Genomic DNA, 18073 nt, shown 5'->3' with positions numbered 1-18073 from the left:
GAAAAAGACAACCAAAATTATGCATACTAAAAAGCTGGTCTCCACTTTCTGTGGAGCTTGAGGTGAGTTGGGAAATAAGAAGCTGGGACATGAAGATAGGGTTTCATCTCAGCCACAAAACTTCTGCTTACATTGATAAAAATCAACTACAAAAAATGATATCAGGAAATCAACTCAGAGCAAGAACCAGGAACTCAAACAATTTTTAAATTGCAGTTTTAAAAATATTCTTTAATTTGCTTTTGCAAGAAATGGGAGAGCAAAAATATGGAACAACTCCTGGGTGTATACAACAAAAACAGCTTTCTTCTATATATTTTTTAAGCTTGATTACATATGACAATGAAAGTTTGATGAAAAAATGAATAAACCAATCCTTCAGCTGATTCAGTTCATCTGGAGCTACTCCTATAAGCTTAAGCAAGCTGGAGATCTGTATTGTGGTGCTCTTTGTGGTTATATTATACATGAAGCTTGAATGTTTGTAAACAGAAATACCGGTAGAAATACTTTTAGGGTAAGAGAAAGAGAGAAGGTTAAAGGGTGGGAAAAGGTAGGAAAAATTTAATTAAACCGTAAAGAAGAAAGACAGGGCAATCTGGTTTTGGTCTCACTACAAGGCCCTATTAGGTCTTCCTCTGTGGCCTCACAAACATGACATTTCTGTCAGTGTTATGTCACAGCTCCAGCAGGAAGGGCAGTAAATGTCCCCATCCAGCCTTGTCTAAGCATCAGTGCAGAAACCGATCAGGGAGACAGGAACTGACCCCTCACAGCTGGAAAGGGCAGTGGACTCAAATCTCCTAAAACCTGAGCAAATACTCTAATCACAAGGGACATTTCTTCAGTACTATAAAACAAGGCTGAGTCTGCAATATTTGTTGGGGATATAAGCTTGTCATTGCTCATAAAGCAGATTTGAACAATGCTTGCCAACTGGATCCACTAAGGGATTTTGGTGCCACTGCAGCCTAGCATCTGGTTTGCAATGGGCATAAACGAGAAGGAACTCAGGCTGGGGAGGTGTGTATGCTGGGGAGGTTCTGGACACAGTTAAAACACATGAATACAAGCCTCTAGGCAGCTTTCAAGTTGAACATTACGGTCCATTATGCTTAAGTTCCTCAAGTAACTTCATACAGAATCACAGAATAACAATGTTTGGGGCGGGAAGAGAGCTCTGGAGACCATCTAGTCCAAGTCCTCTGCTAAATCAAGTTCACAGAATAAGTTGCACAGGATCACATTCAGACATGTTTTGAACATCTACAGAGAAGGGGACTCCACAAACTTTTTTGGCAGCTTGCTCTAGTGCTCTGTCACCCTCACAGTAACAAAGGTTTCCCTACAAGGCTGTTAAGCCAAATTTTCTATGTCATCTTTTCAGGTCTATATGACTGAAGAACATCTAAATTCTGGTTTCAGAGGAAAGTCCTATTATAGATCTGTCTCACAGAAATATTTCCATATAAAGTGAGACTATAAAGATCAGGGTTGAAGAATAATAAGAAAAGACAACTCCATCCATACCCTTCCTTTAGATAAAAGTCCACATACATGTCATTTTATAATGACAAAGCTTATCATTCCACACAAGCCACTATTAAAAGGTGTAAATATCAGCATAGTAGCTTTCATTGCTTTGTATGCATGTATAGATCTCTCTACAGACAGCTGATGTCTGGTGCTTGATATTTAAAGGGACTTTCCTTGGACCTGCAGGAAGTAATCCTATGTACTGTACATGGGAAAGCACCACTCAAAGGAGTTGGCAGGATCCTAGAATAGATCAGATGTTTACATGAAAACATCCCATTAAAGTGAGTAATGTTGAAAACTGTGGCAACGCTAACCTTCATTTTTAAGAGCAGAAATCAATCTGATATATAACAGCTGATGGAGATAAGGAAAACTGTCCATCCATCTCTAGGTTAATTCACTTTTTATTCACCATAAAACATCCGCCTCTTTCTCTAAAGCAGCTGGCACCATCCTTGGTACATTAGTCTTGTCTAAGTTACACCTTCCAACTTTAGAGGAACAAAAAGTAGTTACTTTCCCTGTCATATCATTGCCTGCTAAAATTCCTTTGAAAACACCCCACAAAACAGTGTTGCTCCATGTGCTCCAACTCATGACATCAAATCATTTGTGACTGATAACATTAACCACCCCCACTGATTATCCCTGCCAATCAAAAAGATTTATACGGCTCCCCATAGAAGCCTTCTACCATGAACATACTGAACAGCCCAGGCTTGTTGTCAAAGGAAAAGTAATGAAAATAATAACATAATACAGCAATTATTTTATCTTGGGGGAAAAGGTACATTATAACCCATTTCAGCCATTCAGGCAGGGAAACAGAACGAGAAGGAGAGTGATAAGAAACCACTTCAGCAATCAGAGCCCACGGGGAGATGATAATTCATGTTATGGTTGTCAGAAAACTCAGGTAAAATCTCTTGGAAAAATATATACCCAAGACCTATTATTTTTTAATTCTAAAATTTATGAAAAGATGTTTTAGAGTACTCTCTTTGCTGTCAGCTTATGTCAGACTGATATCTCACAATTTTATTTATCATTGTTCAGATGACTACTCACTGCAGTGAGAGTTTATCTAGCATTTTCTCTGTGTATCTAACATTTTTGCTGTGAGTTTTCCCAGACATACAACTCCTCTGCTTTCCTGCCTGCTTCTATAGTTCCTCAAGTAGTCACTTAGGAAATATTAAAATAATTCCTCTTTGGTTAGTGGCTGAAAGGAAACAAACTAGAGTTAGGTACATAATTAGGATTATTAACTCATATTCCTATGCCGTTTCAGAACCTTCTTTTCTTTCTACATGATCCCTCGGATGTGCTCTCTTATATCAGCCTCCTTTCATTTGAAAAATCAAGTAAATCGAAGCAGTTCTTTTTATTGCCTGTTTGCCCCTTCCACGCCTATATGTCCAATTGACACAATGCATACAGCTGACAGCTGTGCTAAAATTGAAAGAAAAGGTACCACTTTGTAAATATACTTTAGCGAACAAAAAATTTCTACTTGAAGTGCAAGCAAAAGAGCTATTGATTTTGTCTGTGCCTGATAAATTCCTCCCAAACAACCTGTTTACTGAAAATGTAAGTCACTGTTGTGATTTATCTGCTATACATTAAAAGCTACTTAATTGGAACAGAGAGACAGAAGAACAAGGTAACGCTGTTATAAGTGATAGAGGAATTGATTTAACTTTAGTTTTATTAGAGCTTTTGTATCTTTGTGGCCAAGTCAGTTCTTATGGACAAATATTAACGACTAAGCCAGCTGACAAGGAGAACATTCTTCTGAACAAGTTAAACTGTGATGCAAATAACTTGAAACATGAAGGAGGATAACTGAAGCTACAGATTACACTGTGGTGTTACACTTTCTTGCTTTCCCACAAGAGATGTGGACATGAAAACAGATTTTCAGAAATAAATAGTTTCCTCGATGTAACAGAATTTTTAACAATAAAAAAAAATAAAACCAAAAAAACTCCCTCATCTCATTGCAAGAACCGTCTGTGAGTTTATAGCATTTAGAAACAAATTATAATGTGATGCATTTCTTTGAATTCATTATATGTATGTATATTCATTCCTTCACAGCATCAGAGGTCTCTAGAATAATATCTATATATGGTGACATGAACTCCTCTGAAACACAAACCGTTGCAATCTTACCAATTTTCCACTCTTGGAAGAAGGCAAATATAATTTTTTTCCCATATATAAGTTTCTAGAGAGCATTCTGTGTATAAAATATTAGTTTTCCTACTAAGCCTATTGTATGATCAGAAATCAGTGTTTAAGCAGTCCTTTGAAAATCTGAAAACTTATGTAACTGATAAATATTCTCTACAGAGAGAACACTTGTTAATTATTAAAGTACAGTATCTTTCTTCTAAAGTACATCAGCATCTTTTACACATAGCTAAGGTTATTAGAATAAACTGAATACCAAATCTGATTTGTATGCAGACTCGTAAGAGATTTTTAAGAACATAGTAAAGCTTCACTCCTGTGTTTCCAAAAAAATATGAAAGGCACAGACTTCATCTGCATACCACTGTCTTCAGAAAGGAGAAGAAAAAAAAAAGAAGGAAAAAAAAAAAGGAGAAGGAAAAAAAAGGAATGATAAAAAATTTTGAATATTTATTCTGATGAATATATTACCAAAAGTTTAAATGTGATCAGGCCCCTTACAGGGTGGGCTGCCCCTTCTAATCCTACTGAGAGGGAGAAACCCCACAGCTTTATTTCCTGTTTCTGACAGCCCATAACCCTTCCTGAGACCTAAATATACAGCAAGCAAAATAGTTAATCAGTAGGATTTTAACTCAAGCACAGCAGTAACTCAATAAAAGAAATATGGCATTGCTGAGTGGCAGCATTTTGCTACACTAAGAGACAGATGGGGAGGATATGCAATAATCTTGTCTAGGAAATGGCTATGATTCATAAATTTGGACTCCATGTGACAAATTATCTGACAGATTTCAAAACAGTGAGAAAAACTGGTGTCAGATTGAGATATTATCACATCTTAGTGTGAAGTCCAATGGCAGCTGGAATTATTGACCACATAACTACACCAAACTCCTACACTGCTACTGAACAAAAGTGTCAAAACTTCTATGTAGATCAAAAGTGTGAAAAGAAATGAACCTATTTAAGTTCAGAGTTGCACTAAGACTGATGCTTTTCATGCTTTTCTTAATTTGAATTACCTTGCTGCACTTCCAGTTTAGGGGGTTGGTCATGCTCAACAGTGAGCACCTGAAGAAGTCATGAGGATTTCTACAGGACAGACACTATTCTTTTTTTTTTTTTTTTTTTTTTTTTTTTTTTTTTTTAAGGTCTCAAGTTATTGTAGAAGTGAAGCCTATGAGCATAAACAATGACATTCCTTTGGCAGATGATCCAGACCTGTGAAAAATGATTCTACACACCACCACAGAAATTACAACTCAGAATCCAACATCACCTTTACAATCTTTCTCCAACTCCTTTTTTTTCCAAATAAGAACCAGGAAGGATGAGGAAAATAATTGCTTCTTAGTATTACATATAAACAGATATAGCCAAAGCATAGCATCATTTGTCAGGGAACGAGATCCACTTTGGAACAGACATCTGCCCTGAACAATGCCACCAGGAAGGACAAGTAAGTAACTTGGTGTGTCCTCCACCTTCTCTAGATGGTTTCCCACTGAGCTAGGAAGTCAAACCCCCTCACTCTGTTGAGAGGGATATACTTAATCATCTCAGTATTGCTACAGCTATCCAGAAGTAATTTTACAGGGTAATTTCCAGTCCTCTTCTTTCCAATGATTCACCCTTCCTCTGGCCTTGTTAGCTACAGAAACTTGACAGTTTCCTTTCAGGCACTTTGACTGCAGGCTTTCAGACAAAATGACACACACTGTGGGAACTCCCAAGCACTCTGAGCACCAAGACAGCCTGCTCACATCACCTTGCTGCAAGGCACAGGAGTTGTCTCAGGGAGCTACTTCTTGCTTTCCAGACACCACAAGATGGACACTAACAAACCCTCCAGTCTTCTCTTCTTTTTCACCCAACTTCCCACAACCCACACTCCCCCCAGGGCTGACTCTCAGGATCCCTTTACCCACCTCCAGGGGCATGGCTACCCGAATCCTGCCAGACCAAAGGAATCTCAGCCAGAATTTTTTTCTAAGGAAATGAACCAGCTCCACAGATGCCAAATGAACACTGTGATCTCTTACATCCAGTCACCAAGTCCTGCTATCCACAGTAAAATCTGAAAGTCATGGCTAAGCCTGTGAAGTTTAGTGAATCAAACAGATGCTCAAGGGCAGTGGTTACATACTCTCAGGCCAGGCTCAAAGGGCAATAATTTATCTGAATCCTACTGGCCCATATACCTCTACAGAGGTCCTTACAGACTCTAAATTAAGCATCCACTCTCATTTCTTCCTCTCAATGGGATAGAAACAAACTGTGCATTACGTCCTCCTTGTACCCCCCAGAGTCCACTACTAATAAGACAGATCTCTCACAGCACCTGCTTGGGAGGAGAGGGCTCCACGGTGTGGTTTCCATGCCCAAATAGTGGTGAAAGGCAGAACATGCCAGAAGTATGGATAAAGACACATAACTGTATCTATCTCTGAAGGCAGAATCCCATCAGTGATCATATTTTAACATGAAATTAGCTGCCAATAAATGCTTAGTTGCTGCACTCTGCTGTGGCCAGCAGATCCTCAGAGATTTCACTGGAATTTTAACAGGTGGATGGACAGTGTTATCAGGAACAGCCAAACAGGAAAAAAAAATATATATATATATACATATTGTTCAAAAAGGATCCATATGATATTTTAAAGTTTTTTGGGAGGGAAAAATCACACAAATTTCAAAAGAAAAAAATTATGGTTTTATTCAGAATTGATTGGCAGCTTAGCTGCTCCTGCAGCTCCCCTTTTTCACACTCTAGGAAAAAAAACAAAAACGTTTTAGTAATTTTAGATTGCCTGCTTCTAGAATTGTTCCATACCACATTAAAGACCTCATTCATTTCCCATTAGCACATTTTAGTTAAAATTAACACATAATAATTTTCAATGATCTGGCTTTCAGTATGTTTGTAAACAAAAAATTAATCTCAGAGGAAAAGCTTTGAAATTGTTAAAAGTCATTCTGACGGAACTAATCACTAAACCACACATTTTTACAAAATTTTTCATTTAATTCAAAAATATTAAGAGCACTGGGATTGTCAGTTGTACTGATCTCCTTAGGATGGATTCCTTAAATAAGCAGTTGACACTGTTGTCCCCAAAACCTTTGGCAATGGGACAAACAAAGGGAAATTGAAGACCTCAGGATTCAATTAATTTTAAGAGGAGACAGAAGACAACAAATACCACACAAAACCAGAATGATCACCAATTTCAGTAGCTTGAGAATCATGCACAAGCAAAATTTCTCCTCATTCCCTGACAGAGAAACAACAGACATATTACTGTCATTTTCACTTGTGGAAGATTCAGTGCAATAAGTAACAAATGTAGTTACATGAGAGCTTTAACCAGGGGAAAAAGAAAAAAAGAAAGAAAAATGTGAAAGCTAAGAAGAAACATAATGAGAGGCACAGAACAAAGGGTAACAGGTTTTGTCAGCTGCTGGGATGGTGAGCCCAGCATGCATGCACTTGTGGGGCTCACACAGTCAGCACAGCCTCTTCAGCTGTGTCAAAGGAGTTAGTGTCCAAGCACAAGCAACTGGAAAACACTTCAGATCATCTTTCAGCCTAAATAGTTTGAGCTATTTGCTCAAGCCAGTGCCAGAGTTACACTGTGGAGTAAAAGTTCTGGACTATTATGGGTCCAGCTAGAGATACTGTTTTCCAGAAAATTTCCATGGATCATGTTAGTTCTGACACTATGCTTATATAGAGAGTTTCTCAGGATTTGACGTGACTTCTTCTCTTTGGTGCTGATTATTAGCTGTAAATGTTTCCAAAGGCTCTCCCTAATCAGGAATGTATGTACGGAATTAGAATGGAGCCATTTCAATCAATTATGAAGAGCTGATATGAAACACTCCATACTGCTGACCATATAATTTCTAAGTTAGTGGAAAATAAATACTACAAAGTTACTGACAGACAAGCAATTTGATGGCTTGATTTCACTGGAAAAAACAAAAAAGAAAAAAAGTGTAACAGGCTAAACCATAAATAATATCCTAATATGCCTCATCAGTTTAATATTCTGGTAGTTTTACACTGCTGCACATAAAACATGAAGAAAAGCTTCATATGATCAAAAGAGACTCATCTAGCTTTAAATATAGAGGACTAGGTGCTTTTGCAAGGAGGAAATCTTATGTTAAGAGACACTGTGCTTCATCAAAAAGAAAGCAGCTGGAGAGCTCTAAATCCCAGACACCTCATCTGACAGAAGTGCTGTACAGTACTGGAACCCACCCTGCTCCACCCACAGCCCTCCCTGCTCTTTGTGTTCTCCAATACAGAGTCATGACACCAGACCCTGTAAAACTCTCTTCTCTGTCACTCAGCATGATCCACACTGTTTGACTTCTACGTGTATGATTATCAACATGAATTTCTAAGTGCAATTTAAGCCACTGTACTTACTTTTCTATCTCTGCAGGGTGGGGACTAAACATTACACAAAACTCATCACATTCAGAAAGCCCTAAACTTGTGTTAAACAACTCTGAAGGTAGCACATAAAGGAGCACACAAGCATTCAAGACCTGAAACAAAGCATCCCTTTTTGTTCAAAATATTGCTTCCCTTTCAAGTCATGTAATTGTTAATATGAGCACACCTGCAACTTTTAGTTAGTTTCACAAGTTTAGAAAATTGAATTTGATTCAATACAATGAACCAAATACTCTGGAAAGTGAAAGGTACTTGGTCAACTATCTAGCAGCATTTGGACTCCTTGATGCTTTAGGGCCACAAGCAGAACTGAGCTGTACTGGATACTGCACTAACAGAGCAAAACACAGTCTTCGCCCAAAAGGATGAGACAGATATTAAAAGCATCAGCATTAGAAGTTTACAATAACAACAAATTAAACTCCCTAATGAATCAGTTGTGAAAAGTCCCAAGTGTTTCCAGAACAAGGATGACATAATTTCTTTCCATCCATCAGCCAAGAAACACAAAAGGTATTTTCCACTGCTGCTTTAGTGCACCTGCCCTGCTGCATGACCTTCTTCAACACAGCATCTATCTTCCAAAATTTTATGTGAAGGTTCTACCTCTGTATACATAATGCCTTCTGACCTCTGCACTTTTCAGGCAGCACTAAATGTATTTGCATAGCATTCAGCCTCCATATGAATCTTTCCCAGATAATTGCTAAAATTGAAGGAAAACTTTACTTTTGAAAACTATGATGTCATCTCCTTTTCCAGCAAGTGCTTTTCGCAACCTACTTCAGCACATCCTTTCCATAATGCACAGTACGTCGCTTGCAGATGGTTTTGGGAACTGCTACTCAAAACTTTGATTTAGAAGACACTCCTTCAATACCTCACATATACAGAAAATGGATATGCATAGCAAGGAGATGACGGTTTGCAGCGTATGTACACATAAATCTCAAAACACGGCATCGGGGTGTTACTGGAAAGTAACTCTTCACTGCCAGTGAAGTTCCTTGCTGGCCGCCACGGTGTGCTGGCCGCATGTGAGGAGACCAGGAGATGTGCATCTGGGGGAATGTCCCCTTTTCCCCACCGGTTCCCTTATTTTACCGAGCCTCCGGCGCAGGTTTCCCAGCAGGTTCTGGGCATCTGGCGCTGCGCGGGCTGGAGGCAGCCGGGCGCCTCCCGGGGCGGCCACCCGCGCAGCACAGGACGCTCCGGGACCGGCGGGGCTCCCCTCGGCACCGTGGGAGCCAGGCCAGCCCCGCGGGAGCCCGGTCACCCCGACGGGCGGCGAAGAGGGATCCCGAAGAGGGATCCCGAGGTGGGGCAGGCGGCCACTCGCCGGGAACAGTCCCGCCCGCGGTCGGGCGCGCTCCCCCGTGGCCAGGCGCTCAAGCCTCGTCCCCCGCATCCCCCTCGCCCTGCTCCTCACCTCCAGACCTGCCCCAGCTGCAGGATGTGGACGAGCGACTGCAGGAGCCAGATGCAGAAAGCGCAGGACGCCGACCGGCCGCCGCCAGCGCGGGGACCGGCGGCGCCGCTGCCGGCGGCGTTGCTGCTGCTGTTGCTGCTGCTGTTGGTGGCGTTGCCCTTGCTGGCGGTGGACGCCTGTCTCTGCGGCGTGCTGGGGCGAGCGGCGTCGATGTCCGCGGCCGCGGAGCCGCTGCTCACCAGCAGCTTGCTCTCGGCGGCGGGGCAGTGCCCGGCGGCGGCGGCGGCGCTGTCCTCGGTGCTGAAGTCGTGCGCGAACCAGCGGAAGCTGAAGACCTGCACGGAGAGGGAGCCCAGCAGCACGAAGAACAGGGTGAGCCCGAACCACCAGCGCTGGCCCCGCAGGTAGTAGTCGACCGCCAGCCAGATGTCGGTGCCCACGTCCGCGAAGTACACGGCCAGGGCGGCCAGGATCCAGAGGCAGTCCCACAGCGAGTAGCGCCGCTGCTCCCTGCCCAGCCGCAGGCACAAGGAGGACGAGCCCCCGCCCGAGCCCCGGGAGCCCCCGCCACCGCCCCCTCCGCCGTCTCCTCCTCTGCCGCCGCTGCAGCAGCAGCAGCAGCACCGGGAGCCGCCGCCCGAGCCGTCCCCGCCGCCGCCGCCGCCGCTGCAGCACCCGCCCCCGGGCGCCTCATCGTCGTCGCTGCCGCCGCCCGGCCCGGCGCCGGCGGGCAGCCCCGGGGCCAGCGCCTGCACGGAGCCCGAGTGCTCGGAGTTCTGCAGCGGCGTGAACGCAACCTCGCCGCCCTTCTTCATCTTCCGCCGCCCGTCCGACTTCGCGGCCATGATGCCTCCCTCAGCCCCGCTGGAGAGCGAGCGGGAGCAGCGAGCGCTCCTTTATCCCGCGCCTCCTCCTGCTCCTCCTCCTCCGCCTCCTGACTCCTGCCTCCCGCCCTCCGCCGCCGCGGACCCGCCGCTCCCCGCGTCCCCTGTCCCCGCTCCGCGCCGGGCTGCGCGCCCGCGGGCGGCTCCTCCGCGGCGGCCGCGTCCGCAGCGCCGCCTGTCTGCGGGGAGCCGCGCTCAGCCCGCCCGCCCCGCCGCCGCCTCCGCGGGAGCCGGCGGTGCCGGGGCCGCCGCCGCCGCGCTCCGTTCGAGCCGGGAGCAGGCAGGGCTGCGCTGCCCGGAGCAGCGCATCCCGCACCCGCCTCCCCGCCCGCCTCCGCCCGCACCCGCCGCCGCCACCACCCAGCTGACTGACGCCGGGAAAGAGGATGACCTCATCCCTCTTCCCTCGCTGCCACCGCCCCCCGCCCGGCACCGGCACCGGCACTGGCGCAGGGGCGGGGAAGGGGGCGCTCGGCGGCCGGGAGGGGCGGGCGCGGCGCTGCCCCGAGGGTGCGGAGCGCGGCCCCGCGGCGGCCGGGGGAGGCGGTGTCTCGGCCGCCCGGCCCGGGGAGGTGGGCACGGCTGAGGCGAGGGATCGGGTCGGCGGGGAGAGGTGGGGTGTGGCCGGCGCCCCCCGGGGCCGGGGCCGGGCGAGCAGGGGGGGCGCGGCGCTGCCTTCGGCTCCGCTGCCGATCTCCGGCGTCCTTCGAACAGTTTGGGTCGCGTCTGTCCCGCCGGCGCGGGGGTGGAGCGGCGGAACGCGGGTGGATGCGGACGGGGCGGCCAGGAGGGCGGGGGTACCCCCGGGTTTCTCCCTGCGAGCGGGCATTCTGGGGCTGGGGGGAGCCGCCGCTGCTGCCGCCCCAGCGGGGTGACCGGGGGCAGCTGCCATGCCCCGCCGTGGCGCCCGAGGCGCGGAGCCGCGGGACCAGCCCGCAGCGCGGAGCCGCGCCGAGCGCCCGGCGCGGCGGGTCCCGCCCGTCCCGTAGGAAGCGCTGCCGACGCTCCCCTAACTTTGTGAAACGCTCTTGCGAGATGCAGTTCTCGGATTGTGCCGTGACTCACGCTGCCTCAGAGGCGTTCGGGGGAAGGTGAGGAGACACCGTTTTATTCCGCCACCTGGAGAAATCGTATTTTAGGCGTAAAATTCACCAGGCGAACTCACGACGCCTTTCACCGCTCCCCGCCCCTTTCCTCGCAGCCCCGGCTGCTCGCAGAGCGCGGTCGCTCTTCGGAGCTCGCCCGGGTGTTTCGGTAGCAGAGCTGGCTCCGGCGGCAGTTCCCAGCGCAGGGCGGGAACAGAGATGGGGAGCAGCCGTCCCGGGCGGAGCCGGCGCCGCTCTCCGCCGTGGAACGCAGACTCCCCCGGGCGGCCCGTGGCAGCCGTCGCCCTCGGAGCCCGGCGGGGGACTCAAGTGAACGGCGGCTACCCGGTCACGGGAGGCCACCAGCATCCGGCTTCCGAGATGGGAATCACACGGGAATCACAGGGCTCGGGCTGCTGGCGGGGTGGGAGCGCATCTACCGCCCCCACCCTTGGCCCTTCTGCCCTCTCTGTGCTCCTGCAACTTCAACCATACGGGATGAGCAACTAACCTCTTTACCTTTTAAATTTTATTTTAAGTCTCTGGAATATTTTATGGGCATGCCCTCTCCCTTCTTAAAATAGAGCAATGAGTTCGTCCAACCACGTTGCTGGAATATCTTAATAGGAATGGCAGTGAGACTGATAGGGTAGTGTTACACTAAGCTCTGTGACTAAATATAGTCCCTTTAACTTCATTAATTAAACAGAAGAAGTCATATGGACAGCTGAGAAATCTGCCTTCTAACTCTTAAATGTACATGGTAAGTATAAAATTGCCTTTAGGAAATTAGCTTTTACTGATATATACCCCAGATTTCAAGAAAAGACCGCAGCATGCATTACAGTATTCAGAGTGCTGAGCACACAAAAATCAAACTTTGGAAGGCAAAAAGCACACATGAAACTAATTTAACTGGTTATTTTGCATGTTATCACACAAGAGTCTTTTAATTACATTGTCACATAATGGTTCTTAAATAATACACATTTGCTATGCAGTCTCTGTTACAATGGTATAACTGCACTTTATTTCTATTCCTTGTGGAACCCTGTATTTTATTCTCATTACAATCTGCATGATCTTTCTTGCCTGAGACTTGTAATACAAATTGCTTCTTTCTCAAGATATCTTTTAATAATTCAGTCAGCACCTATATATAATACAATAAATTCAGTTAAAGTCCCTTCCAACCCAAACCATTCTATGATTCATTCTATGATTCCAGGATTACCTTGTGAGCAGAGAAGGTGCTTGATGATAAAGCTGATTTAGCTGCAAGTTTGTGGTTTATAACCAACAACTTTTCAGAGTTACTGTATTTTCACAGAATGGTTTGGGTTTGAAAGATCATTCAGTTCCAATCCTCTGCTGTGGCCAGGGACACCTTCCACTTGACTAGGTTGTTCAAAGCCGCATCCAAACTGTCCTTGAACCACTACCAGGGATGGGGCCTCCCCAACTTTTCTGGGTAACAATCTGTTCCAGTGCCTGACCACACTCACAGTAATCAGGTTTCTTCCCTAACATTTAATCTAAACCTGCCCTCTGTCAGTTTTCAGCCATTACTGCTTGTCCTATCACTGCATGCCCTTGTAAAAAGTCCCTCTCCAGCTTTCTTGTGGGCCTGTTTAGGTAGTGGAAGGGGCCATAAGGTTTCCCCAGAGCCTTCTTACAGTTATGTCTTCAATAAAATGGTTTAGTGTACACTTTAACTTACTTTAATTGAGTCTGTTTGACATATACGGGTCTAAAAGATGCCACAAACTTATAATGGAGGTTATAGTGTGATACATGAGTGGCAGTAGGGGAACAACCATGCTCCTAGGGCTGAAATCCTAACCTAAATTGCTTGGGCTGCAGGTGGGGTAAGAGAGTAACTCAAAGGTGTCAGATTTAAGAAGGAAAGAATAAAAAGGAGGAGATCAAGGTCACACGTACTAAAGGGGCAGAAGGTGGCTCTGAGCAATGCAGGAGATATTTAAGAACATGAATGGCATCAGTCTCACTGTACATCATCTTCAGAAGTCATGGAATCCTGCTTGAGCCTACTCCACTGCTTGCCATTGGAAAAGGTAACTGCTGGGGCCAAGTGGCTCTACATCCTCCCCTCCCTGCTCCATATGTGTGACAAATTTTCTGGTACATTTGCCCTAAACCACTTCACTAAAGGATAGAATTTGATATAACTAGGAGCTGACCCATATTCTAGGAAGGTTTCAGTTCACCCCAGTGGGTTCAGATCTGTAAATCTGAAAGGTGTTTGGTTTGCAAGACAATTTGTTTGGAGTGGTCTCTCCTCTCCTCTCCTCTCCTCTCCTCTCCTCTCCTCTCCTCTCCTCTCCTCTCCTCTCCTCTCCTCTCCTCTCCTCTCCTCTCCTCTCCTCTCCTCTCCTCTCCTCTCCTCTCCTCTCCTCTCCTCTCCTCTCCTCTCCTCTCCTCTCCTCTCCTCTCCTCTCCTCTCCTCTCCTCTCCTCTCCTCTCCTCTCCTCTCCTCTCCTCTCCTCTCCTCTCCTCTCCTCTCCTCTCCTCTCCTCTCCTCTCCTCTCCTCTCCTCTCCTCTCCTCTCCTCTCCTCTCCTCTCCTCTCCTCTCCTCTCCTCTCCTCTCCTCTCCTCTCCTCTCCTCCCCTTCCCCTCCCCTCCCCTCCCCTCCCCTCTCTCCTCATTTGGTTGGTTGGTTAGGTTTGCTCTGTTTGGATTCAGCTACTCTTGCATTTGAGAGGGAAATAATATTCACACTGATTTTCATATTAATATGGATATTAAGAATATGAATATAATTTTTCATATTAACAATAGCTGTCTGTTACAAGAAAGGCAGTGCAATAGATGAACATTTAAACTTAAATTAAAGGCTGTTTGATACTTGATAAGAGGAATGTCTTCTGGTTTGTTTTCTCACTTCAGAGATAACAAATGAAAAGGATCTCAAATAATAATAATAATAACAACAGAACCAAATTTCCTCTCTGTTAGACTGGCATAACTTCTGTGGAGCTATATCAAGGCCAGAAGTGTTTGTATACACACAGTGTACAAACCAGCATGCATTCAGCAAGCCTATGTTGTTGCTAACCCTCAGAAATTATTAATTACAAAATATAATTGAAGGACAAAAATTAGATTGCAGACATAAATACATATTTCATAAACCAAGTACAGACAACCAAGTACATTCATTTCTCGTGTAAAGCTAGTTTTTCTCTGGAGGAGATTTTATTAATGGCTTCCTTTTTCTCCTCCTTTCTTTAAAGAAAACATTTTTATGTTTATCACTGATTTTGCTTGGTTCTGAGTTACAACTGTTTCCCTTTTTCCCCCCCTTAGAATATGGGTCTACTTTAGGAACCCTTTTTTTGTGTGTATATGTCCTTCTGTTTGTTTTGCAGTAGACTATTATCAATTCAAACCTAAATGTCCGGGAAACAAGCTTCCAATCCTCTTATTTTTACTCGAAAATATTTTTTAGTTCTTCGCATCTTAACAATAATCTTTTTCCATCTCTTCTTTAGCTGTGTTGCACAGACTGCCCTTTCAAAATACACTCAAACTTTTTGCTTGTGTATCTCTTATTTTGCCAGTAGAATATCATTATACTCTAAAGGTCTAATCAATTTTTGCATGCATCCTGCAAAACGATTCCAAAATCTATTTTCTTTTGTTTGGCAGTACTTTTGGCAATTGCAGTTCAGTGCTTTAGTTTCCGCACTTTCTTCCAGTTCAGACCAACTGAAGCATTAGAATAAGCTCATTGTACTTGGATTTGACACCCTCTGGAAGCATTCTGGCACAAAAACCTGCCTTTCTTACTCTAGTCAGTCCTTTAGGGAGTAGTTCTGCCTCAAGGAATTGTGCATAATCCTGCTGTCCTGGCAGGACTTGCAATGCTGAGCAGAGCTTCTGAGCAGCTCCCCGTGAGAAAAAAAAAAAAAAAAAAAAAAAAAAAAAAAAAAAAAAAAAAAAAAAAAAGTCATAAGGAGTTCCCTGGTCATCCATCCATCCATCCATCCTTCCTTCCTTCCTTCCCTATCTTCCCTATCTACCTTCCCTACCTTCTACTGTTATTTCTCTGCCAAAGGCATCCAGTGCCTTTTCCTGCACTGTGCTTCCCTCTGTCTGGATGTGTTTGACACAAAACTGGGTTCACCTGACAGAGAATCTGAAGAACATTTTTTTCTCATTCACTCACTCAGACATAGTCTCACTCCTATGTCTTCCATACAACTGGTTTTAACTATTTTTCCATGTTAAAACAGTGCCCTCAGGCAGAGATGCACATGAAATCAATTTCTTGAGGAGCATCAGGTAAGAACCATTCTCCAAGATGATCACAGGTTTTAGGTATTTTCAGCAGATTTATGTTTAAACTATACACACAGGTGTCAGTGGAAGTTGTAATATAAGCTGTATGTTTAACATTTATGCACTAAAATACTTAATTGTCTTTTTTCCCAACTAACTTCATTCAAACAAGCACATGCCACTGTATGCTCTGATACCTGAGATACTTCATTGCAAAGGGAAGATACATTTCCTTTCAATTAGGACAGTATTTCAGCTAATTAACATAAGCACAAATCAGAAATACATTTGTAAATCGGTACACTGTTTAGAAAATTGATATTAAAATGCTATTTTTGAAAGTATAAACAGTAATTATTGTCTTTAGCTTTAGATTATTTTATTTATAGGTCTACATGTAGATTCATATCAAAACCTTTTTCAAACTCTGTACTTTTAAAATTGCAAAAGGAGGATGAATCAAGTATCTCCATATATTAGCCCACTTTTGCAATTACAAATAATACTCTGGAAGGTTACCTGGCTTCTGAAATTACTTTTCTTTATAACACTCTGATATTGGTATGTGTATTTGGTACACCTTAAACTCTTTCCTGTAGCATGCTAGGGTTCCTGTGAAAATGCCAACACACCCACCACATGAGGTCTCAAAGGAAGAGACCCAATGTCGTGGGCTGCTTAGGTGTACACCTAAATTAAGGAAGACTATAAATCAGAGCATTGGGAATGATTATTATATCCTTATTGTTTAGGCACATACTTAAATTTCATGGTGGCTGCAGTTTTGTTTTATTATATTTCCGGAATGTCTAAACATTAGAAACATATAAAAAGATTCAACTCTACACTCCAGATAGATAGATAGATGGAGATGGATGGATTCCAGGTTTAAGCAGACAGAGGATAACCATGCTTTGAAGATAGCATATAGATTTTTAAAATAAGTATGAAAGAAGAAATTATTTCTTGGGGTTTTTTTTAAGATTTAACTCAGGATTTCTTAAATTTACATTTATTATTTAGAAATGGATGCCAGTCACCTTTCAGGTTGCTTCATAGCTTGTGTTTAAATATATAATCAAAGATAGACATAAATATATAAGGAATGATAGCAGAAGATGAGATATAGGAAGACAGTAAGGAAGCAAGCTTGCAACCTTTTACAATGCTGACAACTCTTTTGCTGCCACTGTGCATGCAAAAACCAACCAAGTACCATGCACATCACATTTTATGATGAATGGGAAAAGCATTTATAGAATGCCTAAGGAAATATTAGAGGCCTTCTGACTCTGTAAGATGTAATTAGGAATTTTCAAAAATTTGAAAAGAAAATTAAAAGTCCCATTTTCTTTCCCCTTCTTGATTCATTGTTTAAAATTAATTTAAGTCAAGCAAAAGAAAAGGGTTTAGCCACAGCACAGGAAGTTTTGACACTACTTTGTACTGCTAAGTACAGAGGATTTTACGAAATTTTCCAGTCTACTGCCTTTCTTCATAGAGAAGTGCAAAGGACTATTTCAGACTGATATGTGAGCAGAACTTGTTTATATTTGCAAAGACATTTATAAATACTAACAATGAAGGACTAGATGGCATTCCTCCAAGATGTCTAAAGGAACTCAGAGGAGCATTTAGTACTTCCTTTTTTCTTATTCTCATGCCATTTCCACAACTGACAAACTACAGGATGGATAGATGCAATACAACTGCTCATATGTACTTAAAAGGAAGGAATCCTTTTGATGATGAGTTTCAGAAAAACAGTACTTGGAGTTGCTGGGAGAATATTAAATGATCCAATGAGAAAGTCAGAACAGGATTATATATTTTTCACACCTTTAACATCAGCAGCAAAAAAACTGGGACACTTAGGGGCTTAAAAGGGCAGAAAAGTATCCTTTAGATCAACCTAATAATAGACATATAACAGCACACAAGAGAAGAGGATGAGGAAAAAAAGAAGTAGCTGGACTCTAATGGACATTTTCAGACTCAGTATTAAGAGTCTATGATATGGTCTACAGGGTAAATATTTTAGCACCCAACTTCAGGCTTTGTCGGCAGTACATAATCAAATGCTTAATAAGAATAGCAGCAAAATCTTCTAGCCTGCCTTCTTTCACAGATCTTCAGTCAGGTTGCAACAGAGAGAGGCAGTAGATG

General features: G+C 44.0%; 1 protein-coding gene across 1 annotated transcript in view; it reads right to left on the bottom strand.

Moving 5' to 3' along the window:
• Nucleotides 1-10480, bottom strand: part of XKR4 (XK related 4) — a 310788-nt gene extending 300308 nt beyond the window's left edge. Inside the window, exon 1 of the mRNA XM_066333465.1 lies at nucleotides 9636-10480. Coding sequence (XP_066189562.1) covers nucleotides 9636-10480 — 845 coding nt within the window. The remainder of the gene's footprint in view (nucleotides 1-9635) is intronic.
• Between the last annotated feature and the right edge of the window lie 7593 nt (nucleotides 10481-18073).

The sequence above is a fragment of the Sylvia atricapilla genome, chromosome 1 (assembly GCF_009819655.1).
Source record: "Sylvia atricapilla isolate bSylAtr1 chromosome 1, bSylAtr1.pri, whole genome shotgun sequence".
NCBI classification, from domain to species: Eukaryota; Metazoa; Chordata; class Aves; order Passeriformes; family Sylviidae; genus Sylvia; species Sylvia atricapilla.
This window is presented reverse-complemented; position numbering and strand designations above follow the sequence as displayed.